The sequence below is a fragment of the Sapajus apella genome, unplaced genomic scaffold, assembly GCF_009761245.1.
Source record: "Sapajus apella isolate SASKATOON/1434 unplaced genomic scaffold, GSC_monkey_1.0 scaffold62, whole genome shotgun sequence".
Taxonomy (NCBI): domain Eukaryota; kingdom Metazoa; phylum Chordata; class Mammalia; order Primates; family Cebidae; genus Sapajus; species Sapajus apella.
This window is the reverse complement of record NW_022437002.1, coordinates 15,576,648-15,597,322: the sequence shown is the minus strand read 5'-3', so window position 1 is coordinate 15,597,322 and position 20,675 is coordinate 15,576,648. Positions and strand designations below refer to the sequence as shown.

The window sequence follows — 20,675 nt, the reverse complement described above, 5'->3', positions numbered from 1 at the left end:
GCCTCGGAAAACCTCCTCGAGTCCCCCTACCCCCAGCTCATCAGCTCAGTTCCTGGTTTGAAACTCCCCGGTAACTCCTTTGCCTCCCACAGCACTGCTCCTAGCTTGTTAGGTACCAGCTGAGCTTTTATAACTTTCACTCACGGTTTATTATGTACACGTGTGAGGTTATTACTTTTTGCACATTTTTGGTTGATTAATGGCTGCTTCCCCTCCTAGAACATAACCTGGGCAGGGCAGATACCATGCTTGTCTGGTTTCCTGTCCCAGTGTCTGACCCAGTTTCTGGCACCCAGGGGTGCAGATTTAAAGAAAGACCGAACAGCGGAGCTGAGGAGGAAGAGGACTTCGGCCCCTGCTACACCAGGTGAGAGAAACCACGGAGAGAACGTGCCCCTCCAGCTCCTGCCGGGACGTGCAGTGGCAGAAACCGGGAGGCTGGAACCTGCTGAACCAGAATGGCCGGGCGAGTGCGCCTGGAGGCGGGGCGGGGCGGGGCCTCCACTCTACACAAAGAAACCAGAGGAGACGCTGGGGAGGAGAGCCAGGTGTGGGTCACCGGCGGCCAGGAAGGGGGAGGGCCCGAGAGCCGTGGGAGGCTGGGCTCTGCCCAACGCCTGGGGCTATCGAGGAGGCTGAACAACTCCCCTCCCTTGGAGGTTGGAGGGGAGCCCGTAACCTGCCCGCCCACCCGACAGACTCGCCAGGCTGGCCCAGTGCAGCCTAGGGGGCCGGGAAGGCGGCCCCCGCCCCTCAACCAGGCCTCGCCCGCAGCTTCCCTCCAATCCACCTCTATCCACAGGACACAGCCCCAGAGACGAGGCGTTGCCCCTTTTGTTCAGCAGAGGATCTTTGGGGAGTACGGATCTGACCGCACCTCTCCTCAGCTACCAACAGGCCTGATGCTCCTCTCTACGCTCCCCTCGGAAATGTGCTCCTCCTAAGCTCTCAGGCTCACTGTTCTTTAGTCTTTTTTTTTTTTTTTTTTTTGAGAGGGGGTCTCAGTTTGCCACCCAGGTTGGAGTGCAGTGGCATGATCTTGGCTCACTGTAAACTCTGCCTCCATCTCCTCTCAAGCAATCCTCCCACCTCAGCCTCTCGAGTGGCTGGTATCACAGGCGCTCACCACCATGCCTGGCTAATTTTTTGTATTTTTGGTAGAGACAGGGTTTCACCATGTTGCCCAGGCTGGTCTCAAACTCCTGAGCTCAAGTGATCCACGAGCCTTGGCCTTCCAAAGTGCTGGGATTACAGGTGTGAGCCACCACACCCGGCTTTACTCTTTCAACAAGTATTTTTTGAGCACCTACTATAGTATAGGCCCGGCACTGTGCAGAGCACACAGCTTGGACCCACCACCCAGGCCACCCTGACTGCGCAGGCCCACAGGCTCCTCCCTGCTTTTGTGCGTGCCTACCCCAGCCCCTCTCTAATGTACCACCGCACCAAGCTGCTGTGGGAGCCTGCTCTGTGTCTCATGACTGGAGGTGCTGGGGCTTCCCATCCCAGCACTGATCACATCCCAGTGTCAGGTCCCAAGCCACTTTGACTACTGAGCCCAGTGCCTGACTCACACTGGGTGTTCAGTAAGGGAATGAACACAACTTCTGAGATGGGGTCAACAGGGTGTCCCTAGAGCACACCAGGAGGGACTTTCTGCCAGTTACCCACTGCCAACTGGCCCGACACCCCACGAGAGCATGCCCCCTTCTTGACACACACGGTGGTCATGGGCCACACAGCCCTTTGAACACAGCTCCCACTGGTATGCCCAGCAACATTCTTGGGCCACCAAGCCCATGTAAGGTAGGAGAAAGTGGCCTAAGAAAGAAGTAAGTGGAACTGGCTGAAGGAGGGGACTACACACCTCCTAGGGAGGCTGTAGGGGTCCAGCCCCAGGGACAGTCAAACTGGGCCACTGCCAAGGCTCTTCTGTGGAGAGACTGACTGATATTCTGTGGCTTTCCCGTGGAGTATACATACACATGTACACAAAGAGAACACGGAGGCAGAGGGCAGACACAGGGCAGTGAGGGCTGGTGAGGGCAGGTCAGGAAGCTTCTGGAGAGGCAGATCTCCCGGCTCTGAGCAGCTTAACGAGCTGGGAGTCAGTGAGCTCCTGTAACTGCTCCTGGTGCTGCCTGGAGCCCACTCAGAGACAGGCCTGGTTCCCAGGGACAGAGTGAGAGCCCCAGGTCATGGCCTCAGATAAGGGGAGCACACACTAGGTTCCAGGCTCCTGGTCCATGTGACCTCAACTAACCTTTCCAAGTAGGAGTGCTTATCCCCACTGTGCAATAGGAAAATAGTCCTGGAGAGAGAAAGCAACGGAATCTGCTGGAAGTCCCACAGGGAGCAGAGTCTAGATAGGCCCCCCCCCATAGAAGGAAGGGGAGAGCACCAAGTAGCTCCCATGTGCTCCAAAGGCTCTGGGGAGGAGGGAAATGACACAACAGATACACGCCCAGCTCCTCAGACCTCTGCCCACCTCTAACTACCTAGCCTCCAGCCAGCGGGCATACTGCTCTGGGCTCCTAGGATTCTGGGTAACTGGGCCAAAACCAGGGTCTCACTCCCACCTGGTCCTGGGACCCCACCTCTGTCCCATGCTATCAGGTTCTCACCGTGGGTCTCCCATTAAGTCCATAGAGAAGACCAGGCACATTCCTGCTTCTTCCTCCCAACCCCACCTCATTAGGCAATATCCCCCCCATCAGCAAAGGTCCACTCATCCTCCAGGGAGCCTCCCAACTCCCCTCTTAAGATGCTTCCGCCATGGCCTGTGTCAGTGCCACCCACCCAGCATACCCTATGATCAGTGCTCACAACCCTGTGCCTCCACACTGCAGGTCCTCTCTGAAGGCAGGCACCCAACACGCACTTGAGATCAGCAAACACCTCTGCCCTGGCTCAGGACACCTCTGGCCCCACAACCTCCCCTCCTGAGAAGCCACGAAGCCCCAGCTGGGGAAGCTGCGCTGTGGGAGATCCAGCCCCAGTGCATGCCCAGATCTCTACTGGAGCTGCCGTGGCACTGCTGCTGGGGCCTCTGGACTAACTCTTGGCAGCTGCTTCTCCACCCCCTTCTCTCCACTTCCCTCAGAGGCCAGGGCCCCCATTCATTTGTCTTGTTAAGAGGCCTATTGAAACACATTTGTCCTCTCCGTGCTTCACTGCCCCAGCAGTCAATTCTCTGGGGTGCCTACCGTACGGTCCGCAGCTGCCCTGTCCATGTATGGCCGCTTGGCCCTGACTAGAAGTCACCCAAGCTCAGCCCGAGCTTGGCCACAGTGCAGGGACAGATCCAAAAGTATGTGCAGTGTAAGACAGGCCCGGGGGATAGACCCTGGCTCCTGGGGCTCAGTCACCATGACCCCCAGCCCAGGCTCTGTCCCATGGCTCTCTGCCTGGGAGAAAGACTGAGTCCCCCGAATCCCCACCTGGATGAGGCAGGATTTCAGCTTCTTCAGCTGCTTTCTACCTTCAAGATCTGGTCTTTGGGCTTTGGTTCCTAAGAAGCCAGCATGGAGGTTCTTGACTTTGCTTTAAAAACTGTTCTGCCTTGCCCCTACCAATTCCTACCGAGAATTGGTGAACCACTGAGAGAAGTCAGCATGGCGGGTGTGTGGGGGGCAGGGACAGCCAGGGATGAGGTTGACAGAGGCTTGATAATGCAGAGCCTAGAGGAGGGTTAGACCCTGGGGGCCAGAGGGAATGAAGCATTCTAAACTGAGGAGTAACATGATGATGTTTTCACCTTGTGACATGACTCTTCCTTTGGAATGCAGAATGGATTAGGAAGGAAAAGATTGGAGGCAGGGTAACTGTCAGGAGGCTGTTGCGTGCAAAAGCCCAAGCAAGAGCTGAGGGTGGCTTGGATGAAGGCGGCAGAGAGAAGTGGATGCATTCCAAAGATATTCAGAAGGTAGAAGCAACGGAACTTGGTGATGGATTCGATGTGGGATATGAAGGAGGGAGGAGGCTGGAGGAGGCCCAGGTTCTGACTTGGGTGACCGGGTGGGTGGTAAAGCCTTTCATGGGAGGAACACGGGAAGACGGCAGGCTGGGGGATGAGAGTGAGGGGTATAGGCTGGGGTGTGTTGGGTCTGAGGCAGAAGGAAAAGGACAGCTCTTCTCCGAGGAAGTGTTATCTGTTGAAGCCCAGCTGGACCATCCTCCTCCCACCCTGGAGCTCCTGTCTGAAGGCCCTGAGAGTGTCCGGGGTGGGGGTGGAGGGCAAGGACAGTACTTATGTCCAAGAGCTACTGACCACACCTGGACAAGCCTTCACCTTCCTGCCAACTACCTGGGTCACACTTGACAGGGCTTTCTACTCCAACCTGCCCATGCAGGCTCCAGCCAGGCCTGGAGATCCCCTGCCCCACTTCCCCATGTGATTCCCCACTGGTCTTCTTCCTTGCTGTCACCTGCCCAGCCCTCTCTTTGGCACCTGGTGCTCCCATGACCCTTCTCCTTTCCCTTCTAGCTCCACCTAGGACCCAGCACCTGAGGACAAAGGGAGGGGCCACGCCAGTCCCACCCCACTCCAGAATCACCCCACTCTGAATAATTAATGAGCCATTGAGCCATTAGGAAAAAGAGCCCTGGTGGGGCAAGGGAAGAGATCTGTGCCCACAGATACAGAGGCAAGTTGGGAAGCTCTATGGCCTGCTGACCCATGGACTGACCCCGGGGTTGGCCCTGGATCACCCCTGGGTTCTGGACAGGCCAGGAACAGCCCCTTCCCCCAGGGACCTTGGCTCAGACCTCGCCCCTCCTCCTCAGCCTGCAGATTGGCTAAATCTGCCCTGTGCCCCGCCTCCCACCAGTAACCAAGCAGTGGTAACCATGGTGATGGGGCGGGCTGAGGCCAGTCTCAGAGTGCCAGGCAGGGGGAAGGGCAGCAGGAAAGGGACCAAAGTTCAGAGTTGGATCTGGATGGGGACAATTCCACCCCACTCCAACACAAATACACACAGAGGGGCATTGCTCAGCTTCCTGCCGGCCAAACACAATCTTCTCCCCATTTCTAGGGCTGAGGAGCTGGGGTTGGGGGGATGCTCCTTTGCCTAGAAGGTCCCCATGAAAGGAGAAGGAGGGGCTCAGATACCCACGCTTGGATCCTGAGGGTCCAGCCTAGGGGAAGACCTATTGGTGGTTCCTGCTTTTGACCCTCCCTGGATCTATGGACACACCTGGCATCCTGGACACACAACTGCATGCATGCCCTGTGTGCCTCCCCCCCATTGCCATGCCGCCCTCTGGCTGTAGCTCACACTGTGCCTTCAGCACAGATCTGCAACATTGGACACAGCATACACACGGGCACATCAATCACACAGTGACCACATGAATCCAGAATAGGTCTCACCCCAGCCCCAAAAGACAGGGTCACAATTCGACTGCTCCGCTCTGTTGCCTAAAGATGCTCTTAAGTACCCAGATATTCCTTAGAAAGAGACTCTCCAAGCAGTGGGGCTCTCTAGGTCAGAAGGTCTAAAGGGTTTCCGGCCATTCTGTCTCTCCCAGTAGCTGGTCTGTCCCCATCCCGGAGTGCTGCTGGGAAGGATGCCACCTTTCAAGCTGGGAGATCTGCACCTTGAGGGGTCAGACTTACTGTCACCATGGGCGCCTGCTACCAAACCAAGCATCACCAGTGCAGGTACAAGGGGTACCATCGTCCTCCCTGGGGCTGGCTCGGGGGCCATCCAGGGCTCTAGCTCCACAGCCAGCCACAGCCCAGGACAATCAACCTGTAATGGAGAGAAGGGCAGAGCCAGTTAGCTAGTAGTCACCAGTGTCCCTAATGCCCACCCCTGCTGCTTCCTGACCCCCACTCATCCTCACTGACTATCCAGAGCCTAGTTCAACACAACCCCCCCACTTGGACTGTGCAATGACCACCTAGACCTTCTGACCCCAGTGGCCACCTAAGTTCCTCACTGATTTCCCAACACCCATAAGGACAGCCCAACAGTCACACTGGAGGCAGAAAGAGTGCAGGAGGCCTTCAGGCCATTCTCTAAACCTGAGTAGGGGACACACGGAGCAGCTGAGACCAGAGGATGTATAGTGTGCTCCATTCCAGACCTTGAGCTCCAACTCAGCTCCATAAGAGGACACGGAAACAGGGTCAGAGAGACACTTAAGTGGGACAGAGGACAGAGAGACAAGACAGAGACAGAGCTGGGCGCGGTGGCTCAAGCCTGTAATCCCAGCACTTTGGGAGGCCGAGGCGGGTGGATCACGAGGTCAAGAGATCGAGACTATCCTGGTCAACATGGTGAAACCCCGTCTCTACTAAAAAATACAAAAAATCAGCAGGGCATGGTGGCGCTTGCTTGTAATCCCATCTACTCAGGAGGCTGAGGCAGGAGAATTGCCTGAACCCAGGAGGCGGAGGTTGCGGTGAGCCGAGATCGCGCCATTGCACTCCAGCCTGGGTAACAAGAGTGAAACTCCGTCTCAAAATAAATAAATAAATAAACATTACATTAAAAAAAAAAAAAAAAAAAGACAGAGACAGGGAGCAGTGAGGGGCTAAGCAGACCCAACTCTGGGGTCTCCCTGAAAGAAGCCTGTTGCCCCTCCTCTCCCCAGCACGAGGGAGAAGGTGGGAGGTCAGACTCTACAAGCACACTAAGCACAGGCCTCAGAACACAGGCTTGTTAGCAGAAGACGAGCTCCAGGTATCAGAGGCGTCCAGCCAAAGCCACAACCCGTCAGAGCTTGCCAGGACGTGCTCCTGACAAGCTGCTGCTGCCCTGCCTGGCCACCCTCGTCCTACCCAATTCCCATGGCACCTTCCCACTTTACAGAGAAACCACAGGGAGGCCTGGTGGCAGGAATGGGGGTGCTGGACCCTAGAATTCAAACCTCACACTTCTGCCCTTGCCCCAGAAGCCCAGAGCTGAACAAGTATAGGGAGGATGGAATGTGAACCTCAAGGACCGATATTTGAGGCAGGAAGCTATGCACAGGGAAGACTGAGTGGCGTCTGGGACTGGCTGATTGCTTCTAGGCCTTTACTCCCAAGGCTCCTGGCATGGAGTGTCTGCAGGCACCTGGGTGAAGCCTCTAGCGTGGCTACGCTGTACATGGGAGATACGCTGCTATCACTCCCCAGCCCCCTCACCTGGGGCACCAGAGGATGTATGGAAGTGCCCACAAGTTCTGCTCACATCATGCTCTGGGCAGAGGGGTGAGACGTGGTCAATCCCTCACGAATGCTCTGAAGACACAACAGAGAACAACAGGAAGTACATGATGGTAAGCATGCCTTGGGGCCCCGCAGTGACACCTATGGACTTTGGTGGGGGAGCTGTGATCAGACCCAGGTCCCCGCTGACCTGCAATGGTAAGAGAATTTGCAAGGTGACCGGGTAGGTGAACAGGAAGAGCAGAGCTCAAAGGTGGCTCTGGTCCTTTCTGAAATTTGAACCCTTATCTCAACTGAGATAATCAAAGGTCATGAGGTCAGAGGGCATCAAGTGAGCAAAGGTGTTGGACAGAGCAGGTAGGACTTCAAAGTGGGATGGGGCCAAACACAAAGGGAAAGGCAGGGGACTTGTCCCCTATCCCAGGATCTCACCAAAAATCTGAGTCAGGAGCTGAACACCAAAGTAAGAACGTTGAAGGGGCATGAGAGGTGTCCAGCCCCATTTACACCAAGCTGGGGGGTTCTGCTCCATGATCCCAGAACTGAGGTGGCTAAGACCACATGACTCCTGCAAGGCCATGTTGGGATGGAGGTCACACATCACTAAGGCCCCGTCTGGGCTTGCGCTATGGTGCCACATGCAGCCAACAATAAAGCACCTTCCCAGCGGACATCAGGTGGTGGCCTATGGGTGGCTCTTCCTCCCAGGGCCTGTGAGCACATCTGGTATCCCATGCCAGGCCAGGTCATCATGGGGGTATTGTCCCCTGATGGACCATCCTGTAGCCCCTGATTGAGACACCTGAGTTTATATAATACAATAGTATTACAACAAAGGACAGGGTACAGTGGCCTCATACCAGCATCATGAGGTATAACAATATAATGGTCACAGAAGCTAACTCCCAGGAACAAGCATTCCAAGCACATACCCCCCGCCCTAAGGCAGGCTTCATAGGGACACAGGGCCCCAGCACAACCATATTTCCCTGCTATGAAAATAAAATGCACAGCACAGTCATCACAGGATACAGCTCCCCAATACAATGAACAAAGGCTTAATCCCCTGCAGCCGCCTTGGTACAGTAATCATAGCAATGTAACTCCCAGGTGCAGGCATCATGGAGAGGTAGCCGTGTGGTCTAGACATCACGTGGTGTACACAGAGGGCACCGACATCATGGAGTGTAGCTGCCTGAGAAGGACGTTACAGGGGTGTACCTCCCTGTACATTATCACAGAGGTGTAACTTGCTGCTACAGACATCATGATGGGGGCAGAGCCCCCAGTATAGCCATCATAGGGGTATAACTCCCAGAATAGACATCCATGTGGTACAGGCTTGGATGAGAGTCTGGCAATGGGTGTTAGAGAACTTGGTCCTCAGGTAACCCTACCCCCAACCGGGGGCCTCCAGCAAACCCGTGTATCTGAGTTGTGGTGCTCAGGACACTGTTCAGATCCAGAAAGCATGACAGAGAGCTTCTACCAGTGGTCCATGATGGACACAGGACACAGATGTCCAGGGAGATGGGGAAACACAAGGGACATACACAAACACATTCTCAGGCAAATACTCTGGCAACCACACAGTGGGACGAGCCAGGGCCTCTCCCTCGCCAGCTCCTGGCAAGAGCAAGCTGCCTCTCCCCCCACCCCCGAGACTCCGGGCATAGAGCCTACCCTGGTGTCAGGCAGTTCAGGCCACTCCCAGCTCCAGGACCTCACTCATCAGAGCAGAGCAGCCCTGGCTCCCAAGGCCTGCCCTCAAGTCTAGACCTTATCCCTACACCGGTCCCCAGAGTCCCAGAGTCACCAGTGGGGAGAAGGTGGGAGAGGAACAGGGCTGCTGTTAGCCTGGCTGCAGTTGCAAGGTTTAGCACCTTGTGAATCCATGCCAACGGCGTTCACAGCAGAGCACCCACTTCACAGCATGGCTGGGTGAACCTGGGCTTTCACCAACCAAGATAAAAACAAGGCTGGAGCACTTGGGCGCTCAACCTCGTCTCTGAATTGCGCCGTGGACCGTCGGTTCTGCCAAGCTGACATACTTGGGCAGGAACACAATTACATACCATATGATATTACAGAATATAATTGGACACAATTTTTCCCACATTCAGAATGATTTTAATATATCCTTCTCCTTTGCTACGTCAGTGTAAAGCTGCCAACTGCCCTTTCTTGGGAAGAACTGTCCTTTATTCTCAAATTTTGTCCTTGGTGTTAAAATGTTCTTTTCAGTATGAAATGATGGGGATAGCAGATAGCAGTTGTTTTTTTATAATGTCTTTACCTGGCAAAATAAAAAATTGCCAACCTCACGTCTGGCCCTTGAGTACTTTTGGAAATCGTATCGGTTTGTGAAACCAAAGAGCCTGGGAATCTCTGCTTTGAGGGAAAAGGAAGAAGCAGGCACCAGACCAAGCCACAGCGTTCGCATGTGAACATCACAGAATATTCATGTCATAAAACACAGAAGCCGTGTCACCTCCATGCAGCCCACCCTAACCACCCTGTCAGCCTCTCTGGGGGCCCAAGGAACCAAGAAACGCCAACGATGGGGGGGTTCCCCTGGAGAACAGCTGGGACCATTCCTGAGTCCTCTTCATAAATATGCAAACAGATTAATTTGTTTTCCTTGGTCATGCATTATTATTCACAAATATTAATTAGTCTCCAAATACCACCTGTTCCTGCACCCTCCCCCACCTCACCCCCCAAGACCAGGACCCTGGGGCCCAGAAATGGACAGGAGCAGGAGGAGGGGTATCCAGGACCCCACAGAGCAGACGGCCAAGAGGAAAGGCCAGCGCTTGAGCAACGGGAAGCGCCTGTCGGCAGGGAGAGCTTAGAGCCGTTCATCTTCTAACCAGTGGGCAGCTAACTGAGCCCTTTTGTCATGTCCTGGACAGTTCACCGCGTGGCATTGCAGTAGCGGCCACGGAGGCGGAAACAGGCCTTGTTATACTTGGGAAGGGAAAACCAACATGTTTCCAACTCTCACCAAACCAACCACTGGATGATGACAGGAATAAATCACAGTCTCAGCCAGGACCCCTAACCCAGGGAAGGAGGGGCCTGTGGGGAAGAGGACGAGGCTGCCTTCACTCCTCCAGCCAGTTGGCCAGAATCTGTGAGCACGGCCAGGAACAGCCCGCCCTCCCACAGCTGGTGTCAGGGCTCCCACCAGCTGGACTGAGTCCCACCCTGCTGTAGCTCTCAGCTTCTCCATCTCCCTGAGGAGTGGAGGGGGAGATCTGGCGGGCGAGATGAGGAGGAGCATCACAGAGACTGGGAGGTGGCAGAGTCAGCAGGAGCCTAGCTCTGGGGGCAGAAGACCAAAGGGGAGCGGCAGAGGTATCTTCCTGCAGCTGTAACCTCTAAGCCTCCAGGCCCCTTCCCCTGGGGCTGGGGTCCCTCTTGGATTAATGTTCCCCAACTTTGCTGCCTCAAGGCCTCTGTACTTGCTGTTCTCTCTACAGGGAAAAATGCTCTTCTCCTGCCCCCACCACTCACTCAGAACTCAGCTCAAATGGCTCATCACTGTCCATTTTCCCCACTGACCCTCCTCAGTTTGCCAGGTTTGTACAGTATAGTGAAAGCAGCAAGAGAGGATGTAGACCAGAGGTTCTCAGTTCAGGGTAATTTTGCCCCCATGGGACATTACAAACAAGTGGAGACATTTTTGATTATCAAGACTAGGGAAAACGGGGAGATGCTACTGGCATCTAGTGGGAAGAAACGAGGGATGCTGCCAGATACCCTACAGTAACAGGCCAGCCCGCACAATAAGGGGTTATCGGATCCAAAATGTCACCAGTGCTGAGGCTGAGAAACCCCAACAGAGACAAGATCCTTTGCCAATTGAGACTAGAGCCTGACCTGGCCCTTGCCCCAGAACCCAATCCCCTATGGGCACCCTGGGCCTTGTACCCACGGAGTGTGGCCTCCCCAGAGGACAGAGGGCTCCACTTTCAGGTATCCCTTCTGGCAAGACTGGGCTTCAAGGTAGGTCAGACCATCATCTGAGGGTGGAGAGGCGAAGAGACACATGGTGTCCCCCATACCCACCCTCCCCATCTGACCTTTCTAGCCTGTGACACAGCCCGTGTTGCTGCACTATGTAACCCCAATGCCCATCTCACCAAGTGCAGGGCCTGAACCCCAGCAGACATCCAAGACATGAACATTTCCTTCCCATACCCAGGCCAGACCCATCTCTTCCACAGCCTTCTTAGTTCAGCCACCTGTCCAGATGCTCGGTGGAAAGGGTGATGAACAAGACAGTCACAGGCTCTGCCTTTGGGGAGTTTATAGAGGGTGAACAGGCCCACCGAGCTATTGGCTCAGTATGGCCTAAACAGATCTCATCTGCCCCAATCCCACTCCTCCTCCAGGGTGACCAGTCTTGGGGCCATCACTCAGTTGCCAAGCCCACAAATCCTCCTTAAATGCTCTCTTGCCCTCATCCCACACATCTAACCCATCAATAAGTTTTAATCTGTCCTGCCTCCATCCCCACTGCCATGGTGTTAATAAGACTTCATCACTTCCTGCCTCTTCAGTGGGCTTCCTGCCTCCAATTAGTCCCTTCCAACCCATCCTACACACAGATCAACACCATGTTTTAGCACATAAAAATGCAAATCTGCACTTTGTTTGCCACTTTATCCCACAGCAGGCGTTCAGACAGTGTTCCATGAATGAATGACGGGATGGGCAATGGACAGATGAATGCATGGATATTGCTTCTCTGCTTAAGAACCTTCAATGTTGCTGTATTGCCCTCAGGAAAAAGTCTAAAGTCTTTAGCTTGACATCTGAGGCCCATGATGCTGACACTAAACCAACTCTCCAATCTCATTCCCTGCAACTCCAGCCCACCCACTCTGTGCTTCTAACAGACAGAGAGGAGGACAAGGGAACCTCAAAGAGTTTCAGAGGATATGCTCAGATCCTGCAGGCACCATGCTCCTTCTACCACAACCTACAGTCGATGGGAACAGTCTTTTCTACAGAAATGTGGTGAATGGAGAAGCAGAAGACAGATCCTGGTATAAGTCCCAGGATGTCACCCAGAAGCCTATTTCACACCTACAGTAGCTGATGAGCTGTATGTCATTCCCCACCCACCTCTATCATCCACTCCAGCCAGGAACTCCACCATCCTTGACACCTCCCCTCCCTCATGCCCCACATTTAATCCTTCAGCATGTCCTGTCTATTCCACCTCCCTAAATAGCACTCACGTCCCTTCTCTCCACTTCTGTCACTCCCTCTCTGGTCCAGGCCTCCACAATCTCTCACCAGCACACACTGGATCATGTCATGCCCCCTGCTGACACCCCCTCTATGGCTCTCCACTGACCCTGCATCAAAATCCAAGCTGCTCAGCCTGGCCCACAGGACCCCTGTGCACCCCTGCTCCTGGCCACTCCTTGGGGCACACTCACCGGGTCTTTACTTCTTCACCCCCGTCACTCTTGCTGGACAATCAGCACCAAGGGCAGGGCGCCAGGGCCTCCGCTCCTTCCTAGACAGAAAGGAAAGCATGAGAAAACATCAAGAATTTCATCATAGCAGTATATGTATTGACACAGAAAGACTTTCAAAATTTGCTGTTTATGCAGAAAAAAAAAAGCAGGTTATGGAAATGTTCATGGAGAACCATCCCCATCTGGTGAAAATGCCCATCTTTTCCCTTCATGCCCTTGCTCATTCGATACTCCCTGAACACCTACTATGTGCTGGGCGTCCTTCCAGGCACCATCCATAGAGCTGTGAGCCACATAGACCAAGTTCCTGATCTCAGCAGTAGAATCTGTAGCCCAGCTCCTCAGCATGACCCTGGACCCACGCAGAGTTGGCCCCTCCCACCTCTGCAGCCCCACCTGCCCATGTTCTCCTCCTGCCAGAATGGGAACTTCCTCTTCTGATCCTCAAATGTGCCAACAAATTTCTTCTTGTCTCCCAGCCTTGCCCGTGCAGAATGCCACTGCCTAGAGCAGGCTATCCATATTGTTGTGGCCAATTTACCCTCGGATCTCAGATCCCATGGCAGTTTCTCAGGGAAGCCTTCCACAATGTCCCACACTACATGCCTGGACCTTGGCTTGGAGCAGTGACCAAAACCATGACTACTGATGTATTTTTACAATTACTGAATCACTACCATAAGCTTGGTAGGAGCATGGGCTGTGGCTGCCCAGCTCCTCTCCATATCCCCAGCGCCTGGCAGACAGCTGGCACATAGTAGGTGCTCAGTCAACATACTCTGAATGAGTGGATGAACGCATGAATGGGTTCAAAGAAAACAGCCCAGCCAGGAGGAACACACCCCAACATACATGCCAATCTTCAAAGAAGCTTCAGAAGCAATATTTATTTTTGAGTTTCTGCTTCTCTATAATTTTAAAAATAAAGGTGTGCCCCTGGATGCCTCCTCCGCTGGCACACACGCAGTGACAGAGCCCAGCCCCTTCCTTCTAGAGCCATTACTGAGCCCCCACCAGCGTGGGCACCATCCTGGGTGGGGGTGGGGGGTCAGACACACCCACACCACCTCATCACCACCTCACCAAAGGTCAGCTATTTGGCCCACTTGACGCAAGCTGCACCTTGCAAGAGGCTTCTCACCTCAAGCCCCCACATGCACAATGATCCCGCCCCACACCACTCTGCCACCTTGGCTTCTCCTATAATGGACATAAAGAAACCAGGGCCGGGGGCTGGGGGGGCAAGGGAATGTCCTCACCGACCCAAGACTGACCCTCATCATGAAATCAAGGACATACCTCTGCACCTGGCAATTACCCTCAAGTGGCACTAACCACCTTTGCCAATATGGGGGTGTTCTCAGCAACTGAAGGCCAACCCAGCTGACCCAAGATGGCCCTCGCCAGCTCTCCGACCCAGCCTCCACTGCCCCACCTACCTGCACCAGAACCCACAGCACTGTGCAGCAGAACCTCTGTTCGCTTCCCTCCCCGCTCCCCAGGCTGAGTTTCTCCAGTTTCCAGTGCTGCTGCTTCCAGCACACAGGCTGCCCAGCGGGTTTGGCCAGACAAACCAGCTTCCAGGCCCCAAACTTAAAGCCCCATTTGTCTAGAGATGCCCGCAGGGCCTCACAGTATCCAAGTGAGGTTTTTGGCTACACCATTACACAGAGACCCTGGGCAGAGTGGCAGAGTCCAAGGCAGGGAACCAGGGAATGGGAACCCCCAAGCTGGCCAGGCGCTGCTGCCACACCCAGGGCCACAGCAGGGTCTCCTGCTTGGAGACTGAGACAGGCTTTACATGGAGCAGAAGCCACACCTGGAAAGAGGTGTGTACCCAAAGTGGCCAGGGGCCATTTTCTAAGACTAAACACTTGCAAAGACCCTGAGGCACACAGAACAGCACAAGGGCAGGATCCTAGAGGAGCTACACTGTAACATTTTTTTTTTTTTTTTTTTTTTTTGAGACGGAGTTTCGCTCTTGTTACCCAGGCTGGAGTGCAATGGCGCGATCTCGGCTCACCGCAACCTCCGCCTCCTGGGTTCAGGCAATTCTCCTGCCTCAGCCTCCTGAGTAGCTGGGATTACAGGCACGCGCCACCATGCCCAGCTAATTTTTTGTATTTTTAGTAGAGACGGGGTTTCACCATGTTGACCAGGATGGTCTCGATCTCTTGACCTCGTGATCCACCCGCCTCGGCCTCCCAAAGTGCTGGGATTACAGGCTTGAGCCACCGCGCCCGGCCTACACTGTAACTTTGAGCCATATCAGTCTGGGATCAAAGTGGCCTCAAAACAACCTATCAGGCAACCAAATAAAGACTCAGATTCACCAATAGCAGCTCCCAGAACCACTCTACACTCACATTGGGAAGGAGCCCAGAACAATCAGGACAACCAGATATACCCCCAGAACAGAGCCAGCGCTGACACCTGGAAGGTCGACTAGAAAGCTACTCAGAAAGAGCCTGACTGGTACAGGACCCAGGTTAGAAATCACGAGTCACAGTGGCTCACCCCTGTAATCCCGGCACTTTGGGAAGCCAAGGCAGGCAGATCACTTGAGCCCAGGAGTTCAAGAGCAGCCTGGACAACATGGCAAAACCCTGTCTCTACAAAAAATACAAAAATTAGCCAGGTGTGGTGGTGCACACCTGCAGTCCCAGTTACTCAGGAGGCTGAGGTGGGAGGATTGCTTGAGCCTGGGAGGTGGAGGCTGCAGTGAGCCACACCACCACTATACTCCAGCCTTGGCAAAAGGGTGAGATCCTGTTTCAAAAAAAAAAAAAAAAAGAAAAGGAAAGAAAGAAAGAAATCACACTGCTTGGCTCCTAGAAAGGCCTCCGAAGGGATGAAGTCCACAGTCATGATCAATATCAAGAAAGAAAGCCCTTGGCACCAACAACCCAGGGCTCGCCCCAGCAGAGTTCCCCATCATCTGCCAGGCCTGAAACCTGGCCTGACAGTGGGTTGGGAGCAAGTCGATGATATCCAGAGGAATTCAGGCACAACTACCCTCTCGAGCAACCCCCAGAAAGCCCCTGTGGCTGCACCAGGAACAGTCCCCAGAAACAGCAGCTAAAATACTGCTAAGGAGCTAACACTGGAATTCTCAGACCTAGAAGTCACGGTCACAAAGAGATGTGGTGCATCTGGACCAAAGAGGCAGATGCTGGTAGAAAGAACCTCAGCAGAAGCCCACAGCCCAAGCAGGGTGGGAGGAAATGGAGAACTCAACACCCCAAGGCTGCCCCTACTCAAAATTCCCTTCCGCCTACCCTAAACATAGTCTCTTCCGTAGGGCCTCACCTCTAGTCTTGTCACGCTAACCCTCCTGAAAGTCAAACCCCTGAGCAACACACGCGATCCCATCGATAACAATGGGGGCTGGGCACCCCCTTTGTTGAGCTCCTCAACCTGCTAATCTCAGCTCAGAATTGCAGCTACCTTAGGCAGACAGGTACCCTAACCTTAGCAGTCATCTTTTTATTAAAGGCAACCCCGTGTGATCCCTGATGGAGGATGCGTTTACAACACCCCTGTAGAGGATGATTACAATAACTGCAAACACAGATAACCGCACTCACTAGATGCCAAGGCCTGTGCTAGGCACACTTTATGCATACCACCTTTAATCTTCATAACAACCCTTCTAAGGCATGGGTTTTTATAATCATCTGACGAATGAGGAAACGAATTCAGAGGTTAAGCCACTTGCTTAAAGTCACACTGCTAGTAAACAGAGTCCAGTCCTAGCAGTATAAAACTCAGCTCTTTACCACTGCCGGAGGTGATCTTCTCTCGATCTGCGTAACTCTATGCTCTCTCATATAGCTCTTGCTTCTCTTTCTCTGGCCCACATTTCTTTCCCATACCCTCACACCAAAGCCCCTTCCTGATGTTCCTCCCCCACTGAGCCTCAAATGCCCCAAGTACCTCAAAGGCCACATGTCCAACAGAGCTTATTCTCTGCCCCTCCTCACCAAGTCCCTAACTCAGTGAAGCTTCAGTGCCTCCAGTGAAGGCTCACCCAACCACTCCCAGGAACCTGAACTCCTTCCTCTTCCTTTCCTTCACTCTCACATCCAGTAAATCATTGTGCCCTGACCAGTGCGCCTTCAACATAGCTCCATGCTACCACCTGTCAAAGCCAGCATCTTCTCTCACCTCACTTACCTGCACCCTCCCGCCCCATTGGGCATCCTGTCTCCATCCCTTTCTCATTTATCTGACCACAGCACACTCCACCCTCCCTACCCAAGCTTTAAACCTTTGGTGTTTTCTCTCTGGGTTCTCAGAGTAAAATCATAGGTTCGTAACAGGGCACTGAAGCCCCTCTGTGATCTCTGAGTACTTCACAAGTGACAACACCTCCAGTCTCTATTCATACTGGCTTTTATCTACCTCAACTCCTTTCTCTCTTCTTTAAACTCCTATTCATCTCTCCAAACCCAGTTCAGATCACCCCTTCTTGGTCTCCTCTGGGACTCATCTCACCCTGATCTCTGAACTCTTCCGTGTCTCTTATGGAATTCTTCCAATCCTCTAACCCAACTCAGAACTGCAGCTGCTTTCGTTGAGCAGATGCCTGAAGCTTAGGGGTGGGCTGCCTCTTCTACATAGCTATTAGTCCCAAAGGAAGCAAGGCAGCCGGGCCGAAAGTGCCAACTCCAGGGTCTGGCACACCGTTAGTAATCAATAACAGGTAACTGAATTGCTTTTGCATTCCCATGGTGCAACCTGCTGCCCCAGAGACCATGAGCCTCTCGAGGGCAGGGCCCTGGCTTCGAGCTTGGACCAAGCACACAGCAATGTCAGTCACATGGGAAGGGACTGCCACTGCTGACGATGCACTGCACACAGTTCCCTTGGATGCTTACAACAGCCCTGGGACTCAGTCCGGATTGGATTAGCTGTCCCATTTTACAGGGAGTGAAATCGAGACTCAGGGAGAAAGGGGCCTCTTTGAGGCCTGAAGCTGGAAAGTGGAGGAGGCATGGTGTGTATCACAAACTGTACTGCAGGAGGTCTGGGTCCCCTCCTCCCCAACCCCAGTGAGGACCCTCAAAGCTAGACTCCCATAGTTCAGGCTGATGGGAAAAAGGGTGGACTGTGCCCAAACTGCCAGGACTAGTATTTTGCTGCATGTCAATACGATTCCCAATAACAGATTTGTAGCTAGTTTACATTTGCTGCAGTCTAACTCTGCCCCGCCAAATTTCATCACCACCACCCAACCCCCCTCCTCTCCTGGCAGCCCTGTACACCAAGCCAACCGGCACAGGCACACAAAGCTGGATAGAGGGGAAGTTTCAGTAGTTGCAAGAGGAAGGAAGGGTGGAAGAAGAAATTATGTTAATTTTCTTGTTAAAGGAAAGAAAGAGGGAAGAGGAAGAGAAGTTGGAAAAGGAAACTATAAAGGAAACTAAAAAAGAACTATAAAGATTTCAAATGATAAGGGAGAAATTGAGCAAGTAAAATGTGCAAGAAAGTACATACACAAAAATGCACAAGGATGAGTGTGCATGTGCACAGGTGTGCTGCGAGAGTGTGCAGGCACAGATTTCATGAGCCCTGGCTGGCATGCGGGCCCAGGTATTCGAGCAGGGGCAAGAAAGCCGCTGAATGGGGAGTGTGCGTGGGGGCGGAGGGGGTGAGCTGAGTGTGGAAATGAAGGCAAGTGTGGCCTGTGCCTGGGGCTGAGAATGTAGGGGCTGTGCTTGGGAAGTTACACCTGCTCTTTCTCGAAGCCCTAGGCTCATTCATATAATCAGTAAAAAACAGGGATTTTCATGCTCCCTGAAGCAAGAGTTAATAAGGAGCTAAGCACAGAAATTTCCTTAGACAGCCTGTCAGAACTCTCTTCTGGATCCCTCAGATCCCCGAAGCCTCCCAAAGGATCCCCCAGCAGATCTTCCCTTCTCAGCAGATCCCTCCCCAGGAGCACCCACCTGGAACCACCACCCCACATCCTTTTCTAGGCCTCTCACCCCAGTGCACTTCCCCGATTCTCAGTCCAGATCCAGCACCAGGTCGCTCTGGATCCCTGCCCTTGTTCCTTCAGAAGTGGAGCCTTCCTCATCAGCACTTCTAATCCAGCCTCCTGGCCCAGCGCTGTGGCCCCTCAGGGAGATCCAGACGACCCCCACGCCTCCCTCCCCCATTTCACAGCTCAGGCAAGTAGCGCTCCCCACCCCCAACCTGCTCCAACTCAGGGGTCCGCACTGGGGGGCAGGGGAGCTTGAAATGGGGAGAAAGTCTAGCCCCTCCCCCCCAGGGGTGGAAGAACCAGAGGGGCAGCATTCCAGAGAAATGGGGGGGGGGGGGTCCTAGCACAGTGTGCGGAGACACCAAGAGATGGGTGAGAGACAAGAAGCAGAGAGACTTAGGGAGGGAGACAGAGACTCAGGGAGAGAAAACAGAAAGACCCAAGGGGAGAGAACAGGGAGACTCAGGGACAGGGAACAAGACGACCCAGGGAGACAGAACGGAGAGACCCTGGGATTGCAGGGGTGTGAGATTGGGAGGAACTGACACGGGGAGGCAGAGATGCCGAGGAAAACAGAAAGCAGTCAAGATAGCGACGTGGGCTCGGCGATGGGGAGCCGGCACGGGACGGGACGGGACGGGACAGGACGCGGGGCGGCCACTGAGTGAACTTTCGGAGCGGGGCCGACTGGCCACGTCCTCACTGGACAGGTCGCTCCTGGGCCTCCAGGGCGTTGCAGCCGGGTGGGGGCGGGTACATCCTGCCCGGCCCCTCCCCACCCCGTGCTCGGGAACCAGTCGGGGTGGGGGCTCCAAACTCGCGCCCGGCGCAGCCCGGGACCGCACGTGCGCCAGGGCCGCGAGCGAGACCCGGGCGCGCCGGCTGCGGATCCCCCGCCGGCTGGGAGGGGGCGCCTGTGCGGCGGGGGCGGGGGCGCGGCCAGGACCCGCCCGGAGCCGAGGGCTGAGGGGGGGCTGAGGGCCGCCCCCGGAGCGCCTCCGCGCTAGAAGAGGGGACAAGGCGGGACCGAGGAGGGGGAGCAAGAACGCAAACGGGAAACTTTGCAGGGGGGGGGGGGGCGAGGGCTGCGGCTAAGGTGCGGCGGAGAGAGAGGGAGGCGGCGAGGGGCGGCGGGGAGCCAGCCAGCCGGCAGCACTGGGGGCGCGTCTGCCGCGGGGTGAGCGGGGAGGAGCCGCCAGGCTGGGGCGCGGCGGGGGGGCTTCGCCGAGGCTGCGGGTGCGGCAGGTGGGGGCGCGGCCCGGCCTCAGCGGCTCCCTTGTCCCCTCGGGACCGCCCCCAGCTCAGCTTGGTGGACGCCGGGGGAGGGCAAGGAGAACCGGGAAGGGACGGGTGCGGAGGGGGCTGGCGGGGGGCCCGGGGGTCACTCACCGCCTATCCAGGGGCCGTCGGTCCGCATGTCCCCCCGCAAGCCGCTGGGGCCGCTGCTCCCACTCCTCTGCCGCCGCCGCCTCCACCTGGTCTCGCTCCCGCCACGGCCACCCGAGCTGGAGCCGGAGCCCGACCCGGAGCCGGAGCTGGAGCCGCCGCCTCTGCCGCCGCCGCCACCGATCCCGCCGCTCCCGCGCCAGCTCCAGCCGCGCGCTCCCCTCGCGCTCGCGCCCGCGCCCGCGCCCCTGCCCCTGCCGTGCGCGCCCCCGGCGCCGCCCCTCCCCTCGTGCACTCTCGCTCATAGAGCCGCGGAGCCGCGGAGGCCTGGAGAGGCCACAACCCAACGCCAAGTCGAAACCGACCGGAACCTCAATATTGAACCCGAAACCCAATAATGAACATGGACAGCTCAAACTCAGATGCTACGTCCAGATCCTTCTAGTGGCTCCCAGCCCTAGCATGAACCTAATGCCATTCTAGGACCCCACTTCCCATACAGATCTGAACCTGATACTGAGCCCATACCTTGCCTTAAACCCAATATTGAGTCTAAAGCCCTTAATCTGCCCCCAAATTAGCACAAGTAGTAATTTTGTTCTGAACCTCTGTACTGATCCCAAATACCAATTCTGACTCTAAA

The 20,675-nt window shown here is 55.1% G+C and overlaps 1 protein-coding gene across 19 annotated transcripts in view; it reads right to left on the bottom strand.

Moving 5' to 3' along the window:
• Positions 1-20,258, bottom strand: part of PTPRF (protein tyrosine phosphatase receptor type F) — a 91,674-nt gene extending 71,416 nt beyond the window's left edge. For 14 of the 19 annotated variants that reach the window (XM_032247241.1, XM_032247247.1, XM_032247245.1 and 11 more), the window contains exons 1-3: positions 20,036-20,258; positions 12,616-12,695; positions 5,618-5,753 (exon numbers count right to left, since the gene is read on the bottom strand). In XM_032247241.1, coding sequence (XP_032103132.1) covers positions 5,618-5,708 — 91 coding nt within the window. In that variant the 5' untranslated portion in view covers positions 5,709-5,753; positions 12,616-12,695; positions 20,036-20,258. Of the gene's footprint in view, positions 1-5,617; positions 5,754-12,615; positions 12,696-20,035 lie in introns of those variants that run through there. The other 5 variants (XM_032247250.1, XM_032247257.1, XM_032247258.1 and 2 more) reach the window with 3 other exon arrangements.
• Positions 20,259-20,675: the final 417 nt, after the last annotated feature.